Source organism: Hydra vulgaris, chromosome 09 (assembly GCF_038396675.1).
Source record: "Hydra vulgaris chromosome 09, alternate assembly HydraT2T_AEP".
Lineage (NCBI taxonomy): Eukaryota > Metazoa > Cnidaria > Hydrozoa > Anthoathecata > Hydridae > Hydra > Hydra vulgaris.
Genome location: NC_088928.1, coordinates 13,240,001 through 13,265,682, shown reverse-complemented (window position 1 = coordinate 13,265,682; position 25,682 = coordinate 13,240,001). Strand labels below are relative to the sequence as shown.

Sequence of the window (25,682 nt, the reverse complement as noted above, 5' to 3'; positions counted from 1 at the left end):
TTTGTTAGCACAATAATTTTTCAATTTTTATAAAAGACCATATGAATATGCTGTATGTTTAAGACATAACATGTAGTTTATACTATTTACAATATAAAAATATTTAAAGTACCTTAACATATATTATATATTAAATAGTGCAGTGTTGCTTCGCTAAGATTTAAAAATATTAAATTTAAATTTGATTATTTAAATATAATTATTAGTTTGTAATAATGATAAATATTAATAAATTGCAATAATAATAAAAATAAAGATGAAATAAAATGAAAATGTACTAAGGAATAGGAACCCATGTAAATTGGGCAAAAAATGTAAGCTGAGATCTAATAAAAAAGTAGTTATTTAGTATTAAATCAGGAAAACTTAGGTAGTTTCTATTTTTTAAGAAGTATACTTAAATATATTTACATACAGAGAAAGAAAGAAAAAGAGACAGTTTAATAGAGATTCAACTTCTAATAGGCATGGATTTTTTATAACATCAAGCTGACCTGAAATCTAAACTGCCTAAAACTGCCAAATAGATTAATTTAGTTTTAGCTAAACTGTAAGTATACTTTGAAGAAGTTTAAGAAACCTTGGATAAAGATGAGGTTTAATGTTGTTAGTGACACTAAACTAAAAAACATTAGCACAAAGTTAGACAAAAAGTATTCTGGTCTAAAGAATAATGAAAAAAAAAACTCTGCTAATATTTTGCAAACCAAAAAAAACTTTGAAAACAGTCTTATGGGCATACCAGATTTGAAAAACATAAAATATAAAAAAATTTAGACATAAAATAAGATCTGCCAGAGATAAGCATGAGGGTTTGATATTTTTGGAAGACTTGGTTGGAGTAAGAAATTTCATATTTTGGACAGAGGATATTAAATTTAGTAGAAAGGTTAAACTTGACTACTAAAAAATTTATAAGATATTTTTATTATTAATTATTTCAGTTAAAGTTTTTTTATGCTTGCAGAGTTTAACAGAAAGAAAAAAAAGAACAAAGAAAGTGAATCAAAGGAGTCTAATTATAAAAATGAACTCAGTTATAATACAAGTTCTGAGTGCTATAATACAGTCTAGTATGCTGGACCCCTAGTATTATGGCTACAATAAATGATGTTTCATCAAATGTTAAGCAGAATTGACAAGTGCCATTCTGAATAAAGCTACTGTTTGTCTTAGAAATATAGATTGCAGTAAATCTGTCTGAACATTTTAAAAATGAAATCAAGGTGAAGTAAAACATTTATAAAGAGGAAGGGAAAAAAAAAAATGCTAAAACTGAAAAAGACCTACCAAGTTTAGCTCTATTGGTAGATGAGTTTTCTTGCCTTATGCCACTGCAGTGCTGAAAGGGGTGCCAAAAAGAGTGGGGGAAGGTGAATGGGACAGTTTGCCCCAGGTGGCAGATATCCAAGAAGCGCCAAATATAAAGAAGGTACCTAAAAATTAAAAATAAGGTCATATTTTGATTATAACAGAAAAGTTTAGAAAAATAGGGGAGCCAATCAGGGTTGTTGTCCCAGGTGGCATAAAGGCTTATAGCGCTCCTGAGTACTGGCATACTCAATCTTTGTTTTAAAGTTTGAAAAATATGCGAATAAAATTCAAAGAGAGACTTGTCTATATGATGCAACAATATTGTTGATAATTACAACAACAGTTATGAAAAATATAACAGACTGCTTTTTATGGACAAAGTTCATTCTGCTTTTAGAAGCTTCACAAGAGGTTTAAGAGACCAGTCTAAGCAAAAAAAACTGTCAGATAGTCTTTTCTCCTTAACAAAGAAATAAAACACACAAAGTCAACATAATTATGAAAATTATTAAAGGAAGTTGAAACTTCTAGAAAAGCTTGTTAAATATTTAAAATAGATTGTTTTTGATAAGTAAAATTGTAGCTATAACATAAGAACGTATTATTTTATTCTATTTAAAATGTTATTAGTGTTAAACATAAAATGAGTAATTTTATGATTACTGAATATAAACATTTGTAAACCTGATTCTGAATATAAACATTTGTAAACCTTACTATGAATCTAAATAAAAACGCCACACCGCGTAATAACTAAATTTCAGTCAATATAAAATGTAAATTGTACTATTCTTAGGGGAGAAAATAAAACCATACCATTTTAATCAAAAGTTTGTATATTTATTTATGTCCTACAAAAAAAAAAAATATTAAAAGTATTATTAAATTTATATTTTATTCACTTTGAGGTCTTTTTTTTTTTTAATGTCTTTTGAGGGCAAAGAAAGAGTGATTCAATGGTGCTTAAATTTTTTTGGAGTTAGTTTAAAAATAATTGCTTCAAATCTAAATGGTTTGGTGTTTTGAATTCCAAAATTTTTTTTCTGAACACCCAAAATGAATATATCCAATTTAATGATCAAAAATAAATAAATCTAATTAATATTCATATAAAAATGATTAATTAATGCTTTTTAAAAACTTTAAATTTTTAGTTAACAGCGGTTAAAATGTATAAATAAACAATAAAACTATTCAGTATTAAAAAAAAACTTAATTAACTCTTAAATTAAATTAAAAAAACTTAATTATAAGTTTAAATTTAATTTATTATATGCATTTACTTGGTTACTTGTATGACTAACTAACAAAATTGTTTTGAAGAAAACAGTCTTTAAAAATAATTATTGTAAAAACAATATTTATTTTTAAACATTGACAAGCAGGAATTTTGGGTACCAAAACCGGAATATCAGTGTCAACAGGCATCTTTTTTACTTGCTAGAATTGATCTACTCATCAGTTCTAGCATGTAAAAGATTTTTTTTGAATTTTTATAAGTTTAAGATTATGCCTTAAAATGTAATCTTTAACCTATAAAAATAAAAAATAAAAGCAGTAAGCAGCAGCATCAGATTATCATCATTGAGTTGATAATTATAGTAAAAAATTTTGGTTTCCAATATTTTGTAATTATTTACTTATTTAAAATACTTAAATTAGTTTGAATCATAAAATGTTGCTTTTATCCAAAGATATCTTAATTATTTGCCTCTGTAACAAAGATGTCTGCTATTTTCAAAAGATGGTTCATGAATTATTTAAAATGCCATTTGTTGACTATTTTTATGCTTCTTTTATATTTTTGACTTTTTATAGATGATAGATAAGTGTTTTAAAATACAAGTTTTGTGTTATTTTTTATTTCTATACTTGAATGTGAGTAGTTGACACAAAAATCTTGGTTATTTTATTGAATTTATTCAATTATAATCTAGAAGTTTATAATCTAATGTTTATTGTCAACATATGTTTTTTTGACTGCTAATATTAACCTTATTTTAACAACAATGAGATCAGATGAGTATAAATTTTTAAAGTGGTCCATTTAAATTCATTTTTTTATTGTCCAAAATTATTTGTTTTCAATTTAAGGTACAGTAAACTATTAATCAAGCACCTGGAATGAATTTAACATTCACAGTTTTTAACGCACATTTGGAGAGATTTAATTATTTTTTTATCTAATTATCATGTCAACATGACAACACAAAAGTTAAGTAAAGATACTCCCAAAGTGTTATTTTTCTCAAGTGCTTCTGATCATGAAAGCAATATACATAGTTGTGTTGCTAGGTAGAGCTTTTTTAGTTTCATGTTTATGGGTTTAAAGATTTTTTCACACACAAGGAGATACTGGTGTAAAAGAAAATTTACACACACATACATGTATATTATATACTTATATTATATACTCCTAAATTCATATATACTAACCCCGATTTTTATATATACTAACCCCGATTTTTAATGATATATACTAACCCCGATTTTTAAGTCAATACGGAATTATAGCAATTTTTTTTTTTGCCCTTCATATGTATATAGTGTCAGTGTAAACCCTATGTTGGTGTGTGTACTGAAAGCTAGATGGCTACAATATCATTAAGTTTCAAAGCTCTTTATAAAATCACTTTTAGGAGCAGCTCAAAACTATTAAACATCAGACAGGTTTCTTATATTATCTTCAAACATCCATATCAATTATTATTATTATTATTATTAAGTAAATATTACACATAAATTAAAAATATAACTATTACACATAAATTGTAAAAATGATAATCTTATTTTAAAAAACACCTCCAAAAATAATTATTTTAAAAAAATTATGAAATGTTTTATGTAAATATATCACAGATAGTGTTTTGAAATCTGAAAATGATTTTTTTTTTCTCAAATGAATATTTCTTTCAGTTGTTTCCTTTATTAATTATTAATAAATATATTGAATTAAAAGTTGTTTTGTTTTATTTTAAAATTTTGAAATTCATAGAGAATTGTAAATAATTTTTTAATTACATAAATTTTTAAAATCTTGTTTATTGAAAAGTTTGTTTTTAAGTTTTAGAATTAAAAGATAAAAGGATAAAATCTTAATTTAAAGATAAAGAAAAGAAACAACACTAAAATAACTTTATAAGAATGTATAAAACTTTGTATTCATTCAGAATGAGTAATTGAGTTTAAAATCCACTAAATAAAATCCACTAAACACAGTTATAATCTCAAAAAAAAATTTAAAATTTAAAACTTTAAAAAATTAAAACTCAAATATAAAAATCTTTTTGATGATATAAATTTTGATAGTCTTTCATAAAACCTTTGAAAAACTACATAAATAATTTGTGTTAATAGTTTTACACAGCCATTCACTTCATATTTATTACAGTTCAATCATTCATAACAAGTGGATTAGCTATTCACACAGCCTCAGGAGACACATCAATATTTAAGCATTTCCTTCAATCTAAATCATATAAGTTCTCTATGTTTTATCGTAGAAAGATTCTTTATGTCAGCATCAAGTTTGAAATGAGTTAAGCTGGTTCCTAGATATCCAATTCTTTTTGGATGTCTTTGGATCTAGTAGAGAGGTAAAAGAATTTTGCATGTAACCAACAATTATTTTATATTACTTGTATTTAAATGAGTCATTTTCTGTTTTTTTGCAGATTTTTTTTTTATATATGCTGCATTTTCCTTCATAGGTTTTATCAGGAAGTTTTGTTTTTGATTTTAAACAAAAGTTGTTTAATAAACACAACTAAGAAAATTGTATTAACTAAATCTATTTCAAAGTGCTATTTTAAAAGATACATGTATTGGGTTGTTCATCTTTTTTTTTTGTTCAACATTTTTTTTTGTTCAAATTACTTTGATTTGTTGCACTAGAAACATTAGAAATATTAAAAAAGAAATACTTTAGAATTAGGTTTTTTTCTAATTTCTGTCATAGAGAACATTTTTGATATGATAATTTATGCTATAAAATTGATTTTTTATTTCAATTGATTTAAGGGCCTAAACATAGTTATTTTTCCCTTTGATAATATAGCTCTAAGCAGTTGCTTTTAATGTCCTTACATGGCTTGAACTATGATTTTTTCAACTTTTCTGTAATGCTCTTTTATAGTTCCATAATCTGAAAGCTCAGTGGCAGCATCAGATGCATCATATCTGTTATATGCAATATTCTCTGGAAATTGTTTAAACTTTTGCATATATCAATTAGATTTCTTATCTGGCTTGCAAAAATCTGATAACTGATCATTGTTGACATTGTCCTGAGTGTTATCAATTGTTGATATTGTCCTGAGCATTATCAATTAACCCTCTAGAAATACACAGAAAAAGCACTCATACTGACTGCTCTTCTTAACGTCTTCTTGAATTATCTTTCTTTACCTTGCATAGTTCACATATATATCTAAATTGTGATCAACAGTTGAAAGTTTACTAAAAGCTAATTTATGTTTTATGCCATAAAAGTGTAAACCATTATGGCATAGAACAAACATAAAAACAATCATGAACATAGAATGTGACAGTCAGATGTGCTTGTGTAACACTCAGTTTTGTATATGTAACTTTTTTAAGTATGAATTTTGTTTTGGTTTTATAAATTTATTCTGCAAAACAGAATTATTCGTAAATAGAATTATAAAAATATATTCAAATTTAATAAATCATATACAGATGTAGTGTAAAGCAAGATTAATTAAGCTATTGTCAAATTTGATTAATCTTGCTTTACATTACATCAGATTTAATTGATTTATTAAACTTTATTTTTATTTGTCAGAAAACATTTAAAAACTTCCTATAGTTAAGTTTAAAATGACAAAAAAGTAACTCTAGTTAAAAACATTACAAAAAAACAATGGAATCATCTCACATTTTTTTTTTACTTGTTCTTAGTTTAGCATAAAGTTAAAAACCCTATTAATTGTTCACTGATTGAGTATTTGTTTTTAAGTTTTTAATATTATTTGTCAGAAAACATCAAATTTTTCTTATCACCTACAAAAATGTGTATCTCTTTTATAAGGTACACCTACATCCATTTTCACGTATATCTGTTTTTAAAGGTACAGATATATAATAAGGAATATAGTAAATAAACCTAAGTAGTTCGGTCATATTTTAACATTTCATTTTATAGTTTTACACTAGTAGAAAAAAAGTATTGTTCAGTTTCTGTATATTTTTCAAAATTTGTAAGATATGTATATGTTATGTTGCTTTGTGATATTCACTTGCAGGTTTTTTAAACTAACTAGATTTGTTGTTTAGATTATGTTGCTTTCGTGTTGTTCATTTGGAGGTCTTTCAAACATTAGAAGTTGATCTTAATGCTCTCGTTTTATGTGTTGCGATGCGGGTAAAAATTTTCACAATAATAATATCTTAACTACAATATTTTTATTTGTTATATATTATAGATGCTAATTTTATTTATAATATAAAAATTTTTCAGGGGTCTCGTCGCAGTTTGCGGTCTGATCAAATACCAGTTCAAACTTCTGGTACTGCAGATGTTGATTTAGATCTTGTCTTTACATTACAGGTGTTTGTAAAAATGTTTATTCAATGCTTTGTATTTGTTTAATGTTTTATGTTTTTTAGGTATTCTAATTTATGAAATCAATTTCTCAGATTGAATTTATAGAGTGAAAGTTTTTGACTTTATTGTTGGTTTGTATTTAGTATCCACATTTTTTAAAGCGAAGGCAAAATCTGTTGCAAATAATGCTTCAACGTCGGAAGAAATATAGAAATCGTCCAATACTTGGGTATAAGACTTTAGCTGTAGGCTATATAAATATGGCACAGGTAATCATTCAGAATATATAATCTTTTTATTAAATTTATTAAAGCAGCAATTATTTTGCAACTTTTTCGTTACAGGTGTTGCAAGGTTGGTATTCACCTAAGCTTAATTTATTTGCAAAAGATGAAAAATCTCCTGTTGCAGTATTGACTATTGGTTCACTTACCAGGTTTTTATTTTATGAATAACTAATTATAACAAATTTGTTCAGACTAATTTCAAATATGACACCCAGATTAAATGACACTAATACATTTCTAATATTTTCCATCGCTTAAATTTTCATCAAAGAATAAATCATCAATTCCTGTCAGGTATTGTTTTTAAAGGAATCAAGAGTCTGTAGTTTATTGATATAAACATTAAATCTTAAATAGCCCCAAAAGAAATAATCTGTAGTTACCATATTTTAAAGTTAGGCAGCCAAGAAGCAGTATGTAATAAAGCAAGCTGTGGTGTCATGTTATTGGAACCAAAAGTTGCTTGTGCTGTGATCAGTCATCATTGACATTATAATGTTATCATGGCATGGTAACATACTCTATTAATGCTTACGGCTGGGAATGATTCGGAGAACTACTTCGGTGTAGAACCAACAGATTATTTATTTGTGATCCCATTTAAAGAGAGTCTTATTAGTAAAAAATGTTGTCTTAATGGAATTTTGTAAACTAACAAAAGTTATGTGTCAGAGACATGTGAAAGCGATGGGTAACTGTGATGAATGGTGACAACGTGATATCAATGATCTTTCATAATATTTTACATCCATAATATTTTTATTGCATCAACCTCATTAATGTATGACCTCATTAATGTATGTAGGTGGTAACAAATTTTTTATCCATAGACCTGATGGCAACCTGATAGCGACCTGATGGTGACCTAACGGCGAGAAGTAAACTTTAACTTATTATGTTTATACCTCGTACACCATATGCAAATTACATTTTTACAAACATAAACATCTTTTTTATCTACATGTACCTGGAAACCTTAAACATTCCAAATTTCTTGATATACCCCTGCAATAAATCTATTTTCTTAATTAATATGTATGCCACTTGTAAGAAAGTACACTTTAATATTTATAAACATTTGAAGACTTTTTTTGCAACTTGTATTGAAGTTATTTAGATATAGTTTTATGAATTAATTTTTATTTAATAGTGAACCTATTGATAGAGACATACATGAAAGAAGAAATACAATAGGTATATAACTCTTTTTCTTTTTTAGTTTTTTTTGTTTGTGTTTTGTTTTGTATATGAATAAAGATGTTTTTATCTCAACAATAATTAATAAGACTTTCCCAGGAAAAAAATGGCTTTTTTTTTTGTATAACATTGTAGCATAATATTTTGTTTTTTAAAAATCAAAACCTAAAACCATGTTCAATTTTGTAAATATCACAACCTAAAACCACATGCGATTTTTGAAAAGTGATGTCCCCTAAGTAATGAGAAGTTTTTTTTGTAGATTCATTGTGTAATAATCTTTTGTTGTTTTTTTTGTCTTATATTTATGATGTTATTGGTTATTTTCAGCAATGTTGTTACAAGTCAGCAAGTAATTCAAATATGAAATAAGTTTCTGTTTTTATTAAGCTTTTTTTTACTTCAGATAAATGAATTGCCAAATTTGAAGTTGTGAAAAGAATTTAATAAAAAAGTCATATTGTTTAGTTAAATATCTCATTACCTAATTTTGAGTAAAATAAGATGAAAATACTACAAGATAGCAAATAAAAGGCTATTTAAAAAAATCATGTATAATAAACTTATAAAGATGTGAATATATATTCTGTTGACAATTAGTAAGTCTTCTATCTTTTATGATAAAAATTATTTTTATAAAAGATTAAACAGTATCACTTACAACTTTTAATTTTGGTTTAAAATCAATTTTGATTCTCAGAGTTTTAAAAAATTACAGTGTATATGTTTTAGTGAAAACAATGTTGAAATATGTTTTATGCTTTTTGTTGATTAAAGTTTTATAAAAAATGAATCTGTTTCTATAGAGATTTCATTCAAGGAAATTAATGTTCAAATTAGGTTGTTTTTTTTTTGCACAGTTATATTTATTATTACTTTTTTTTTCTAAAACTATGCATACATCAGCTATATGTTTCTGCAAAGTTAGCTTGTTTAGGTATCAAAAAAATTTCCCCAGAAACACTGCCTCCCCTTACCCTGAAATAATTTTAATGTTGGTAATGTGCATTAATCTCTGCACAGTGGGCCTGAGTATACCAAAAATTAGCAAAAATGGAAAACATCTACATACAGTCATATTATACATCTAATATGTTTTTGGAGTCAGGGTTCTAACATCAAAATTGTGTTTTGACTGCTCTGACCACCATACTTCAGTGGCACTTATTGGATTTTTTAGTTTTTCAGATATTGTGCAAACTTCCAAACTAAAATATGTTCATGCTTAAATTAAATCAGAATTGTTTTGCAAATAAACTCTATGATTAGAGCCTAGGTACAAAAATACCCAAAAAAATTCGCTCCCTTATCCTAAATGTGAATTATTTAATAATTTTTTTTTTTACTATCTTGTATTAAATTTAAGTTCATTTGCAGGTTTTAAATTTTATTTAACAATCCTTTAGAAATCAAAAGTTATGACCATGTCAAATTTAAAACCCCTTCATTTTGATATTATAGAGTTTATTTAATTTATGGAAGACAGCCTTGCAGCAACCAGGAATACAGGTGGGTCCAGACTATCTTTTTACCAAATACTAGTTTACAAACACTTAAATCCAGTACTGAAAAGTTTATTTTATATGAAAAAAAATTTTACGTGTGGTTTAATATTATAAAAAAAGCTATTGAAAAAAAGAAAGCCCTTATTTTTTGAAATGATTATTTAACTATAAGGAAATATAGAGAAAGAAGGGGAAGGATAGATTGTTTCTAAAATTACAACTGCATTGGCAATATTTTTAGATAATTTGCGTTTTTCACACATTTTTAACAACCTTTTTGAGTTTGAGGTATCTAAAGGGTATATCAAATCGATCAACTGCATTATAAAATTACCATTTTTTGTTATTTGTGTATACATATCAATTGCATTTGACTAAAAAGCCTAATATATGACCTTTCATGTTGAATTTTTTGGCAACCTCTGGCTGTCAGTAGGCTATATTTTTTTTTTTACCTTTCTTCTAACAAACCCAAATGAAAGTAAAAGATTTAGTGTGTGATATCAGTATTTTATTTTAATGAGTCTAAAAAAACTTCAAAATAGTCCACCACTTAGTTGCTTTCTATTTAAAAGTTTTGGATTAAACTCCTAATTAAAATCTCTTGTTCCTTTTGTACTTTGTTATTGTTATTTTTTTTATTGTGCAACTTTTTAAAAGCCTCTGTTTATGGTATGCAATTTACCACATGCTGTAATTTACAAAATAATTGTATGATATGTAAGGGATGCGTTCGAGGTTGTATACCATGCCTGGGAATGTTTTTTGTTTTTTTTAATGTTACCATATATTGTTCTTGTAAATTTTTGATGGGTATTATTAAAAAAATAATTTGTTTATATAGAACACCCAAACTTGAGCTCGGATGATGATTCCTATAGTAGCGATGTTGAGGATAGTGCTGGAGAAATGGAACAAGTAAAAATCTTTATATTTTTTTAAATTTTTTATTAATTTTCAAAATATTTTTTTGTTAAGACACTACTTTAACTAGTTATTTAAAAATTTTAAAGAGTTTTAAAGTTTTAAACAATGTTAAACCGATTCTGTATTGAAACAGGTGAGGCTCCTTAGCCAAGACAAATGCTAAAATGCTATAATATGAAATCCCCTAGTTTAATTGAAAGTATGGATAGGAGGAGCTTGTTAACTATGGATGGTAATCTTCCTAGTTGTAATATAAAAACTCATATATGATTTCTCAGAACTCAACCGCTTGTAGCTCAAACATAGGCATGAAATTATCAATTGTTTCAAAAAATATTTTACTAGGTTTTTTATATTACTACTAAAAAATATTATACTAGGTTTTTTAGGCTTTTATACAGACAAATGTTCAATAATATAAAAATTTTGAAAAAAAAAATTAGATAAAGTTTTAAATAATAAACCAAATCAGACTAAATTAGTCAACTAACCTCAGGTTGGTTGTTTTTTAGATTAAAAATTTCATTTAATGTGCAAATATATTTTCATTTCATCTATAAAAAAAACTATCCCTAAGGGAAAACAGAAAAATGACTGAAACTTTTTATATTTATTTATACTATATTTACAGTAGATTGAATAGATAGAAGATAAAATGAAGTTACAAATATTGGTTACTCAATCTTGACTTTTAGAGATGCAATTGTACAATTCTTCAGTTTTTTGAAGTACTCTGTATGTCCCAAATTTTGTTTGTAAGATATGTTTTTGTAAGGCATGTTTTTCCCATACCCTGATGAAATCTGCATGAACTAATTTTAATGCTTACTCATTCCAAAACTTTTATATTGGGTATTGTCATACATTTTAGCCTGATGTGAACTCAGGTATGTGCTTGATGATAGCATGAACTTTAGATTTTTTTTCAATGGCTTTGTATGTTCTCTCAAGAGAGAATATAAAGTTGAGAAAAATATAATGTTGAAGACAATTCCAAAATATGTCTATTTGACTCCATTTAATGTTTTAGATGCAGCAATATTCTTTTTTATTTATTTCGTAAAGACTCCAATTGCCACATACTTGGCCTGGGCATTTACATTCGTAAGAATTCACCCATTTTTCGCGAAACTAGGTTTGAATCCACAGACTATTCTTTCATGTGCTTTTGTTTAGCACCACTTCACTCTATCACCTTCCTCTTTGTTCTATATCGCTCTCCTTCACCTCATGACTGCACTCTTTTTGATGTTATTTCTGATCATATTGACCAAGCCCTGTCTCTTTATCCATCAGCTAATATAGTTGTTGTTGGTGACTTTAATGCTCACCACTCTGAATGGCTTGGCTCTAGTGTCAGTGATTTTGCAGGCATTAAAGCCCAAAACTTTTGTCTTTCTCAATCCCTAACTCAAATAGTCAACTTTTCAACTCACTTTCCAGACAACCCTAATCATTTACCTTCTCTACTTGACTTATTTCTTGTTTCTGATCCTAGTCAGTGCTCAGTTTCTCCACATTTACCCTTAGGTGCTTCTGATCACAGTTTAATCTCTCTAAAACTAATATCTCATTCTTCTTCATCACCTGAATCCCCCTATTATCGTACCTCTTACAACTACAATAAAGCTGACTGGGATTCTTTCCGTGATTTTCTTTGTGATGGCCCTTGGATAGAAATCTTTTGTCTTCCTGTCGACAAATGTGCTTCTTACATAACTTTGTGAATTCAGGCTGGCTCTTTTGTTCCCTTTCGACGATTCCAGGTCAAGCCTCACTCTCCTCCATGGTTTTCCTCACACTGTGCTGCTGCGATTGCCAATCAAACTGTTACTTCCATATTTATCAGCAAAACAACTCTCCAGAAAACAGATGTCTGTTTATTACTGCTAGAAACCATTGTAAAAAGGTTTTGTCTAACGCCAAAGCCCGCTATTCTTAGGTCATGAAATCTTGTATCTCATCTCAAAAATTAGGCTCTTGTGACTTCTGGAGAATCTTTAATAGTATTAATAATAAGGGCAAATCTTTAATTCTGCTTCTCTTGTATGGTTCAGACTTTGTCACCTCACCTAAAGACAAAGCTGAATTGTTTGCTAAAAACTTTTCATCAATATCATCTCTTGATTCCACTAGTTGCGTTCTACCTGATATTGCCAACAAACAGGTTGATCCATTGCTTGACATTGGTATCACTCCAGCTTCTGTATATAAAGTGATTTCCTGCCTAGACTCTTCTACAGCTTGTGGCCCGGACAACATACCTGTTATTGTCTTGCAAAAGTGTTCTCCGGAGCTGTTATCTATACTCTCAAAACTATTCAACAAGTGCTTATCAGAGTCTTGCTTTCCAGCCTGCTGGAAAGCGGCATCTGTTATCCCTAATTTCAAAAATTCTGCAGAGCAATCTGATTCGTCTAACTACCGTCCCATTAGTCTTCTTCCTATCATAAGCAAAGTTTTTGAATCTTTAATTAACAAACACTTAATTTCTCATCTTGAATCTAATAACTTACTTTCTGACCATCAATATGAATTTCGATCTTCTTGTTCTACAGCTGATTTGCTAACAGTATTAACTGATAGGTTTTATCGTGCATTAGATAAAGGTGGAGAGGTTAAGGCCATCGCTCTTGACATTTCAAAAGCTTTTGATAAAGTTTGGCATGCTGGTCTTCTCCATAAGCTTTCTTCTTACAGTGTATCTGGCAACATCTTTAAGATTATTGAATCCTTCCTTTCTAATCGTAGTATAAAAGTTGTCCTTGATGGACAGCACTCTTCTTCTTATTCTGTAACTTCAGGGGTTCCTCAAGGTTCTATCCTCGGCCCTATACTCTTTTTAATTTACATTAACAATCTTCCAGATATTCTCACATCTAAGGTGGCATTGTTTGCTGATGATGCTACCATTTATTCTTGTCGTGATAAGAAGCCAACACTCTCTGATTGCTTGGAGGGGGTATTTGAGCTTGAAAACGATCTCGTTTCTGCTACAGCATGGGGCTCACAGTGGCTGGTGAACTTCAATACAGATAAAACTCAATTTTTTTCAGCCAATCATTATTGCAATAATTTAGATCTTCCTATATTTATGAACGGTAATGTACTCGATGAGTCATCTACTCTTCATCTTCTACGATTAACTCTTACTTTCAATCTTTCTTGGAAACCATATATCAAATCAGTTGCAAAATTAGCATCTACTAAGGTTGCATCTCTTTATCGAGCTTGACACTTTCTTACTTCGGATTCTATTCTCTATCTCTATAAATCTCAAATCCGGCCTTGTATGGAATACTGTTGTCATATCTGGGGCGGATCTTCTAATGATGCCCTTTCTCTTTTAGACAAGGTGCTCTTGCAGCCAACCTCCAACCATTATCACATCGTCGTAACGTTGCTTCTCTTTCTCTTTTTTACAAATACTATAATGGGCACTGCTCTTAAGAGCTAGCATCTCTTGTGCTATCTACTATAATTCATTCTCGTGTTGCTCGTCATTCAATTAAGTCTCATCCTTTTTCTGTGACTGTTCCTAAGTGCTCCAAAAACTCTTATTCATCTAGTTTTTTCCCTCGAACATCAGTTCTTTTGAATTCGCTTTCTTCATCTTGTTTTCCTAATTCATATAATTTGCAATCCTTTAATTGTCCGTCAATCGTTATCTTGCTCTACATTCTTCATCTTTTCTCTTCAGCAACTTCCAACTTTAATTAGTGGTTGCTTGCAGCCTTGTTGGAAGCGAAGATGTTTAAAAAAAAAAAATTTCTCCTTCTTGTAATAATGATCTATTGATGCTAACTTTGTTTGACCAGTCAGCAGCTTTCAATAATCAAGACTTGCTTAGACTTTAGACAGTTATTAAGCAAGTTTTTAATTTTAATTTATTAAAGGTTATTAATACCTGAACATTAAATAAAAGTTGTTTAAATTTAAATGGAAAAAGTCTAATAAGTTGAGATTAGAAATGCTAATTTAATCTTTTTTGAGTTATAATTGAAAATTCTATTAATTTTCTTTTTAATTTTTATAGTGATGAATACCTTTGTAATAGTAACCCCAAACATTTTTTTTTTTTTGGGAGAAGTTGTTGAAAATACTAAAATGGAGATAAATCTATTAGACATTGCAAAATATATTTAAAAGTTTTCGAAATTCATGTTCATATAACTTTTGTTGGAAACTAAATGTGTTGAAAAATTTTTTAAAATCATGTTTATATAAGTTTGTAGGACATCGCTAGATGTATTTAAAAATTTTTGAAAGTCATGTTCATATAAAAACCAAAATAAGGACAAAAAAATCTTTTAAGAAATATTTTTGACTGTATTGGTAATTCCATGTCTATTTTCATACAAGAAATCTCAAAATACAAAAATTTGTAGCACTCATCAACTCTTTTTAACACATTTTACAATAAGATTTTTTATTTTAAGCTTTCGGGATACACTCGGCAAGATCTGCAAAGAAAGGTAAATTTATGAATTTTAATTTTGAAAAGTTTACTGATAAAATAAAATATTTGAAAAAAAAGGTATTAACCTAAATTTTTTTTTACCTGAATGTGAATTGTTTGCAGGTAAATTCACACAATCTCAAGCAGAGAATAATCAAAGTTCTTTTTAAAAAACTAAAAGTAACAGATGAAGTAAGTTGGTATTTTTATTAAGTCTTATTATTATTTCATATTAGGTAAAATATTATAAATACACATTTTATCATAAATTAACTTTTTTTGGGGTTAAATAGCTTACAGGGTGTCCAGTGTCCAGCAAAGATCTTAAATTTGATACTAAAGCAAGTTGTGTAATTTGCCACATTAATGTAAATCTTTTAAAAAATCTTTTTGGCTCTGCGCCTATTATGGCAGACCATGCAAAAGGAGCTAAACAAAATGAAGCATTAGGAAAAGATAAAGGTTTTTTTTAAAAACCTGTTAAAGAGTTCTTCTTTTCCCATTTGTTTTTTTAGACTTTAATGACTCTATTACAGAAAAGCTAAAACATTGGACTCCTGTGTTGTAAAAATAGATCCTACTAAGGTTGAAATTATCTTGCAACTGAATGTAAATAGTGGTTGGTTCTTTTTTCATTTTAATTACAATTTTAGCCTTGTTTTCACTGCTATGTTTCTTTTTTATATTTTAATTGTGACTTAACACTGTTTTCACTGCTATGTTTCTAGACAGTGCTAAAGTTTTACCAAATTGTCATTGAATTACTATTTGATAAGAGGATCCATTGTGTTTAACCTTAATGTCTTGATTGAATTAAAGAACCAAAATTTAGTTGATGACTTGAAAATGTTACTTGTTAATTTTTTTGGGTACATCATAAGTTCAAGGATCCCTTTGTTACACCTATGTGACTTTGTGTTATTTCAGTTTAAAGATTTAATGGATAATGAAATCAGAGCTATTAAGTAAAAGGATTTTTATCTTATTCATCAAATGACTGGCTGGGTGTTTTTATTTTTAAGGTGGTTGTAGTTGAATTATCTTTTATAATCAAATTAGTTTTAACGCTTATTCCAGGTTGCTGTTATAAATATGTTATAAACAACTCTTCTCTTAAAATAAGTTCAATTTCTAAAAGTGTTATCTATTGGAGAATCATAAAGGGCCAATTAATTGCCCATGATATACAATCAAACACAGTTTAAATTACCCCACCATTTATCAAAACATTTTGATCTGCTCATAAAAATATACAGTTGAGTTGAATAATGAAAAAGAAAAAGGGGAAGATGAAAAAAAAAGAAAAAAGGGAGATGAAACAGAAACAAGTTCATGCACATCACAGCTGACATCAAAAATGCACATCGCAGCTGATCATGCACATCATCATGCACATCACAGCTGACACACATCATCATGCACATCACAGCTGACATCATGCACATCACAGCTGACATCATGCACATCACAGCTGACATCAAAAAGGTAAACCAAAAGTCAAGATTGCAAAAATTTATTGTAATGATGGGTTGCAGAGTGTATTAAACTTGCAGAAAGAAAAAACCAACCAGTGCCCTGTTAAGAAAGGAAATAATGAAAAAAAGTAGTGAAACTTATCTTCAATACTAAACAAATTGAAGAACTTGAAGTATTTAAAGACATTTTTTATTATTATTATATTATTAGTAGATTGATCTGCTTTTTATTTTAGTTTGTCTTATTGTTATTATCTTTAATTGTATCTTCTTTTTTGAATTTTCCGATTTTGTAAATATCTTGAGTTGTAATTCTTTTTAAAAACTTTTGCAATTTATTGGTTTTGTTAGAGTTTCATATGAAAACTAGTTAGCAATTGTACTTTAGTTAATGTTTGTATGGCTGACTCTTTAGAGTTTTGATAAGTTTTTTTTTTGTAGTAATTCTTAATGTTTTTGCCATAAAAAAAACAAAAAAAAAACTAGAGTACTAAAGTGGACTCTATGTTACTGAAATTCCAACAAAATTGTTATTCAAAGTTTCCAAAATATTTATCCTGTTGTACTTTTTTTGACCGTTTTATAAATTGGTAGGGTCACCACAATTGAACTTCTTGAAAAAATATTTTCTTTAATTTTGCATTGATTATGTAAAAATAATTAATGTTAATTAATTAACATTAATTAGTCAGTTAACATCAATAATTACTAAAAGTTAAGTCAATTCTAGTTAATTAACATTAATTAATAAATTTTTTTAATTGTCAGAGTAACAAGTGTTAGAACACAATGTTTTTTAAATTTTATTGTAAAATTAAGAAGTAAAAAAAATAAGCAGTAATAGAAAAATATTTTTTTTTAAATATTTGAAATATTTTAATTTTTTTTGAGGATTTTGGTCATGTCCAAAAAGAGTTACAACGAGAAAATCTTAAGTTACAAGGTAATGACTACCTTTTTGATGATGATGACGATGAAGATGAAGATGATGACATTGATGATGATGATATTGATGATGATGATGACGAAGAAGAAGAAGACAATGCAGATTATATGGATGATGAGGATAGACAAAATTACTCAGCATTTCTTGCTGATACAATGAGTATTGGTTCTGTACAACGACCTGGATTACGGTGATTTTATTTATATACACATATCTTTAAATATATATACTTATATATATATATATCTATAAATATATAAGTATATATATATAAATATATATATATAAATATATATATATATACATATATATATATATATACATATATATATGTATACATATATATATATACATATATATATATATATATATATATATATATATATATATATATATATATATATATATAAAACTTCTATTGGGTATATAGATATGCAATTGCTTACTCATTTTGCTTATCTTTATAGCTTACAGCTTTCTAATAAAAAGAAGAAAAAAAAGACCAATAAGATAAGATAGATTTGCTCAAGATAAGGTTGCTGCCCCAGTCCAAGCCCTCAGTCAATGTAGTAGCACTCCTTTATATCAGCAGGCTATAAGATGTATGTACTAGATACCCCTGGCAGCAGGCTATTTCAGTATGACACATTGCTTATATAAGTGTTAATGTTTATTTTAAATAACCAGCTCAGGTACATCCTGGCATTTCTTTCAGAAGTTATAGATAGATATATATATAGATAAGAAGTTATAGATAGATATAGCACAAAGAAAAATATTGATAACATTTCTTACATCCTTGCTATAATATACTTACATATAATATACATAATTCTTACATTATTGTTAATTAATTTACATAATTAATGTAAATTTATTAGCAATAATTAATGTTATTTAACTAACAATTAGTTAACATGTAAATAATTACTAAAAGTTAAATTTTTAGTTTAAAAGTTAATTTTAGTTAACATTAATTAACAATAAATGTTAACTAATAACCATTAATTAGTTAACAATAATAATTATTAAAAGTTTGATTAAAAGCTTAAATAGTTAACAATAATTAATTTATGTTAATTATAACATAAATATAATTTTTAAGATTAATTTATGTTAAATAGTTAAAAATAATTATTAACATTAGGAATGCTAAACTATTAAATTTTTTGTTTAGACCTTTTTTTGATCAAAATAAAAGTTCAGCTTCTTTAAATACTTCAACATTAACAAAGGAAGAAACAAAAGTAATTTTATAATTTATTTTTGTTTTCAATATTTAATTTTATAAGTTTATATTTTATAATTTTTTTTTTTTTTTTGTGTTTATTATTTTATTTTTGGAAGGCTTGAATTGAATTTGAGTTGTACAAAAAATAAGATATTTTAAAATGTTTTTTATATTAATTGAGAAATCGTAATCTTTATTATATATATAGTTTTGCTAATTTTTTAGAAATAAAGTTTCAAATTATTCTTTTAAATTTCTTTTCTTAACTAGATTGTTTGCATCAGAGACGTTGTTAAAATAAAACAAAAAACTATTTTGTAGTAATTTTTGGTATAACGTAAAAACACCTAATTACAGATGTTTTGAGAAGAAAAAAAAGTTTATAGCTCTCTTATTATTACGACTTTTGAAAAAATAAAAACACTAAAATATGCGTAATGACAAGAATAATTCCTCTTGTTGTTACACATATTTTAGTGTTTTTATTTTTTCAATATTTTTTATTATAGCAATTTTTTATTATAACAAAGAAAATAGCATTGTTTTAATTTCAAGTTTCAAAAAATTTAAGTTTTTAAAAAACTTGTTTTTATCCTGAATTAGGGTACTGTGAACCTAATTCTGGATGGATAGAAAATAGAAAAAACACACATAAAATTAATTAACGAAACTGTTATAAATATTTTACTTAAATGGAATTGTTTTAAATTATGGTATGACAAAAAATATTCTATTGGCATTCTATGCGAATAAACTCCATTGTAGGATGATAATCAATCATACAAACAATACAAATCCAACTAGCACACTGTTTGCATGTAAGCCATTGACTACTAGTCCAATCAACACCACAAGAATAACATGAATGAATGGACTCTTCTATGGTATTAATATTTTCTTGAATCTTTTTTGAGTCTTGAGTCTTGAATCTTTTTTTTTGTTGTTGTTGTTGTTGTTGTTGCTTTTTTTAGAAGGCTGACTTGCTTTTTTTGAGATGCAATTTTTATTTGCTCTTTAGATATTTTTTGGCAGCTTGTTTGTCTAGTTTTTGTGTTTTTGATTCTTGTTTGGTTTTGTCAAAGTTATAGCATCAGTTGAAGCCATATTATAATTGGCCATTTAATTCTTTCACCTTTCTCTTTTCTATTATCTAAAGGTGTAAGTTGATCTTTAAACAACATTAAAACTGGTTGGGTGATATCTTTTCCTTTCTTTTTAACTGTTTCATTTATATTAATTTATTTATTTATATACACAAGATTATGGGTAAATAAATAATAATTACTTGTATCTAGAATTAGGTATCTTTTTTTTTTTTCTTGTTTCTGTCTTATTTTAAATATATTTTCAGGAATAATAGCGATATTGCAGTTTTTTTGCGTAATATTAATCAGCATCAAATTTAGCACAAAATAGTGCTTTTACAATTTTCATTTTATTTTCAAAATTAAGTTTGTCTTTTTCTCTATTTTTGTTAGTTTAATTTTGTTAGATTTTAAGTTCAAAGATAACACAATTGTAAATTTTCAAATAATTTTTTTTATTGTTCGATTTGTCTTTTGTTAAAGACTATTTATTAAAAAATAAAAAATTATAAATTTGATATAATATAAAAGATATGAAACTTTTTATAAAACCATTCATAATTAGGTTTCATTCATAATTAGGTGTTTTTACGGTATGGCTATTGATAAAATAAATAAAAGTTGGAAGATTGGTTGCTGTTAATATAGTTAATATTAAATAACAATAATATTAATTAGTTGCTGTTAATATTAATTTTAATAAATATTTATTAAGCAACTGCATAAAGAAATTACACAATCTTTTATTGAGAACAGTGGAGAAGATAGTAAAGAACCATCTCCTAGCAGTGACTCAGATCAAGGCCAGGTTCATTGTCTCTAATGAATTAGTTTAAAATTAAAAAAATTATAATGTTAATATTTTTGTTGTTATTTTTTTTTTTTTTATTACTTGTATTACTTCTTTTTTTTTTAGTTTCATAAAAGCATTTTGAAAATTTTTTTAAAATACAATTATTTTTTGATTCTGTTTTATTAAAGTTACCATTTATGTTTGATATACTTTTGAGAGAGTTTATTAATTTACTTTTTATTTTATTTTTTTCTGGATATAGTTATATAAATAAATACAAATTTAAATAAATACAAGTTTATTAAGCTAGTAGATTGTAGTAACGGAGAGTATTTTATATAGTTCTTCTGTACACTCCTTTCAATCATGAAATAACAATCTATTTGTTATTTCATGATAATCTATATACTTATCCAGTGGTGGTTGTTGGGAGAGAAAATTATTTACATGCGTATACAAGTTGTTTTTTCATTTGTTTTTTTACCTTTGTTTGATGCCCTTTTTTCTAAATTAATTCCTAATACAATACATAGTTAAAGATAAAAACTCTACAAAACAGAGTTATTTTTTTTAGAAATAATGCCAATATTGTAATTGCACAGAGAAAGTTTGTATTTTGATTACTTACCCATGCCCAGTTTGTATACGTTGATACATGAAAGTCTTCACAAAATATTAAGATAAAAATAATGGTATAAAGTTTCTTTGCAAGTTAGTTAGATTTAAAATGTAAATCAAGTATTTTAAATCTAGCTAAAATACATTTAGTTTGTATTATGTCAAAAACTTTCTCATTTACATTTAACTATATAAGTAAAAAAGCAGCAGATAGTTTGAAATAAAAGTTTGTCATAAAGTTTTGATTAAATTTGATAATTCTAATTAATTTAGTACAATTTTTACATAAAATATAACAAATGTATTTTTTAACTAAAGTTTGCTATCTATTTAGTTTTTTAAATAAAATTCACTATTTTATTCATCAAATACAAATTAATAAATCAAAGTTTAAAATGAACTTTTTTAATTTTTAAATTTTCCATTTAATTAATTTTACTTATTTGAAATTTAAAAAATGCTTTTATGGAACTATTTATTTATAATTTACAATTTCTTTTGCTCAAAATAAATGACATTATAGCATAAGCTTTTTTTTTAACTGTTCTGTGGTTTGTAGGAATGTAAATATGTGTACGTGTATGTTTAGTTAATAAACAAAGAACAAAAATTTTTATAGAAAAAAAACTCGAAAAGTATAAAACAAATGGTTGCTTTATCAGGAAAGTCTGGAAAAGATAAAATTCGTAGACTGTCTTTAAAAGATAATCAATCAGGCAACAAGGTTTCTGTTAAGCATAAAACTAGCGTTGATCTTGAAAACTGTGTAAAAGTAAATTTTTGCTTTTTTATGTTGTTTTTCTTTTAATGCAATTTATTTTTTTTGTTTTTTTCTTTTTTTATATATTTTATTTATATTTCTAAAATTATGTGCTTTAGGAAGGACTATCTGTTATAAATGATCAAGTGAATGCTGCCTTAGGGAGAGATGATAATATACCAGATTACATTTTGCTAATTGGTTTAAATGATGATCATGGACAGGTTGCTTTTTTTCTTTTTTTTTTTTAATGTATTTAGTTTTTTTTGCGGTTTTATTGGTTTTTGTTTTATTCTGTAGTTTTATTTTTTATTTTGTGGTCTATTTTATGGCCGGCGCAAGTAGGTATTAAGTAAGGGGGGGGGGGGAATGTCTTAGGGTTTTCGTCCACTAAAAAAAAGGACCTTAGTTCCCCAATTTGCCTAGTAGAGATAAATAGTCCAATCTAAATAAAGGTTCCAATTTTCCTAATAAAATACAAAAAGGTTCTGGTTTACTGTATGATTTGTTGATGGTGAAGGGGGTGGGGTGTCAAACCTTCAAACCAAAAGTTGACATATATATAAGTCTCCACTGTGTTTAACATTTTTGACTCAATCATTTCATGTTTTTGTTTAAATTTTGGCGCATTTTAAGCACCATTACTTAACCCAATTTTAAATTTTGTTGTATTTTAAAACCAGTTATTATATAAATATTTTAGTCATTAGTAAAGAGTTAATGACCTTACTAAAAGAAGTTAATAGGAGAGGTTAATGATATCATTAGGAGTTAGTGGCATCATTAGTTAGTTATGACTTGAATGACGAAATTAACATCCTTAGAACTATAAGACATACAGAGGTCACTTAGACTTCTTTATATTATATAATTTTTTTTGTTATTTATTTGCATGAGTATATATAAAGGTTCTGACTCTAATAGGGAGAACATGCACAGAGTTTACAGTGAGGGTTTTAGTTTGGGTATCAATTTAAAAAAATTTAATTTTTTTCTAGTCTTACATATTAACTTTTTTTTAAATGTATAATCTTGACTTTTTATGGGAAAAGATCAAAACACGATCAAGCAATGGTGTGTATACATATATATATATATATATATATATATATATATATATATATATATATATATATATATATATATATATATATATATATATTTATATATATATATATAAATATATATATATATATATATATATATATATATATATAAATATATACAGGGCCTATTCTAGGAAAGAAATTTGGACGGTGGCACCCCCTCGTGCTGGTGAACTTTAGCGGATTATCGACGTTTTATTTGCAAAAAAACAATATTAGCAATAATTTTTATTTATTAAAAAAAATAATCCTCAAATTTTAATTTGGGCGGCACCCAAATACTGTTGAAAATGGTTTAAATAGCTCCTGATATATATATATATATATATATATATTTTTTTTTTTGCACAAGCTATCTGTTTTTTCATTAAAAATATTGCTTATTAAATACAAAATTTGGTTTTATACTTTTATACTATACAAGCATATGTTTGTAACGTTATGTTACAAGAATATATACATAACAAGTATCATTTATTGCGCCATGAAAAAATTCTTTAGACATGCATCTTTGGGTGTTCATATTAGCTATTCATTCATTTATTAACAACATTACTTATTTGATAAACAATTTGACAAGAGCTAATAAAGTTTTTTACTGCTTATGAAAAATGTTTTTTATTTTCTTGTTGTAATAGAATGCTAGCATTTTAAGAGTTATTACAACAATTAAAAATTCCAGAATAAAAGTCAATAATATACTCAATTAATATATACAATAATTATTTACATAAAGTAATAGTTATTATGCAATAGTTTTATATTTATTTGTTAGTTCAATCAAAAATATTTGCATTTAACTTGATCAGGAATAAAGTGAAGGATTTTGTCAATGTACGGTATAATGGAAGACTTAGTATGATCAGTTGAATCTGAAACTATGGCAAATGTTTTTAACTCAATGTTCCAGACTGCTAGGGTCATGATAGAAACTTGATTTTGACCAAAATGAGCCGCTTGTGGCTCATTTTGATAGAAACACCTAGCGTTTTCAGCCCAGTCAACTTGGATTACCGCAATTTTAAAATTAAACACTCATCGAAACCTTCTTCAGTTTATTAAAAATTGTTGATTGGTTTTTCTTTACAAATGAGTGTTTAACGAACTTATCACGCATCGCTGATATGTGTTGGATGAGTTCTGTTACAGTAGACTTTTTTGAAATTTTTTCAATGTTTGCATATGTTTTAGTTTCAGGGTTTCTCCACTCGTCCCAGGATACTTCGAAACCAAATGTATTAACAGTTTGCAAGTGTTTATGGAACTGTTTCATACCTTTGCATGCAACGCATTTGTCATAGGCGCAATCGTATGTGTACGGTTCACAAACAAAGTTATTTATCATTTCAGATCCAACTTTGATTGAAGGCGCTTGAATTGATTTTGTTAATGCATTTAAGACAAATCGCATATTTTCATGCAAACTACAAACACAAACATTATGCGGAAATTTTGTAACTGATTTTACATTGCGTGGACGAAGGTCGCAAAATTTGCTGAGTCCAATTTTTATGTGCAGATGCTTTTCCTTGAATAACTCGAAAGCTTCTTTTAGTGTATAATATAAATGACGTATCTGAATATTGTTTGCTTTTCCGTCAGATAATTGAATTTGAGTGACATCTTTTTTGTTTGGTGATATTTGGGAAACTTCATCTTCATTATAAAAGTTTACAACTGCTAAAACATTGCTTTCAGAAAGACCATACAGCTTTGAACATGCTGGAGGTAGACCCGAATTATCTTTACAAGCAGAGCTATTTGAAAGAATAGAAAGAATTTTAGATTGTTTCTCCTTTGAAGTTGGTAGTGCTTTTAAAACTTTTTTCAATGCTTTTCCTCTTTGTTAAACGTTTTTAAAAGATGAGCTTGGTCTTTGATATTGATTTAAAAGTTTTCTTTTTAAAGCGCGACAATATCTCTTAGATCTAACTCTGGACATTTCTTTCTTTTTATCAGCATTCCGAGAAACATAATTAGCTTGGTATTCTGCATAACGTTTTTTTTTTACTTCTAATTTTGATTCCATTTCTTAAAAATTTACAACTTTATAAGAAAATGTTAACATAAATCCAAAAGTTTACTAATATTTACTAATAGCCCTTCACAATACTAAAATGCAAAAATTTATTCGAATTTGAAAAATTTGAAAACCCACAACGAAATCTGAACTTTTGGATGATATTTTGACTTCCTTACCGCGCTATTTTATAAAACGCAAATTATCCCGTCGATGGGTTCAGTGACGCAACAGCTTTTAAACTATAACTATATGTTAATACAATGTTTTTTGACCAATTTTTTTTAGTAATGATTAAAAGTTTACATTAAAATATATAATTTCTAAAAAAACCTCGCCATAAAGCATAATTTCATTGCGATAATTAAACTTTTTTAGCTTTTAGTTCAGTGA

At 26.7% G+C, this 25,682-nt stretch overlaps 1 protein-coding gene across 4 annotated transcripts in view; it reads left to right on the top strand.

Moving 5' to 3' along the window:
- The window catches only part of LOC100204766 (phosphofurin acidic cluster sorting protein 1), a 46,094-nt gene that overhangs the window by 7,916 nt on the left and 12,496 nt on the right, over positions 1-25,682 (top strand). For 2 of the 4 annotated variants that reach the window (XM_065804773.1, XM_065804774.1), the window contains exons 2-14: positions 6,610-6,697; positions 6,794-6,883; positions 7,024-7,149; positions 7,225-7,316; positions 8,318-8,361; positions 10,714-10,787; positions 15,236-15,271; positions 15,379-15,447; positions 17,622-17,866; positions 18,854-18,923; positions 20,708-20,800; positions 22,023-22,175; positions 22,283-22,387. In XM_065804773.1, the coding sequence (XP_065660845.1) occupies positions 6,610-6,697; positions 6,794-6,883; positions 7,024-7,149; positions 7,225-7,316; positions 8,318-8,361; positions 10,714-10,787; positions 15,236-15,271; positions 15,379-15,447; positions 17,622-17,866; positions 18,854-18,923; positions 20,708-20,800; positions 22,023-22,175; positions 22,283-22,387 (1,285 nt within the window). Of the gene's footprint in view, positions 1-4,537; positions 4,911-6,609; positions 6,698-6,793; positions 6,884-7,023; positions 7,150-7,224; positions 7,317-8,317; positions 8,362-10,713; positions 10,788-15,235; positions 15,272-15,378; positions 15,448-17,621; positions 17,867-18,853; positions 18,924-20,707; positions 20,801-22,022; positions 22,176-22,282; positions 22,388-25,682 lie in introns of those variants that run through there. The other 2 variants (XM_065804775.1, XM_065804776.1) reach the window with 2 other exon arrangements.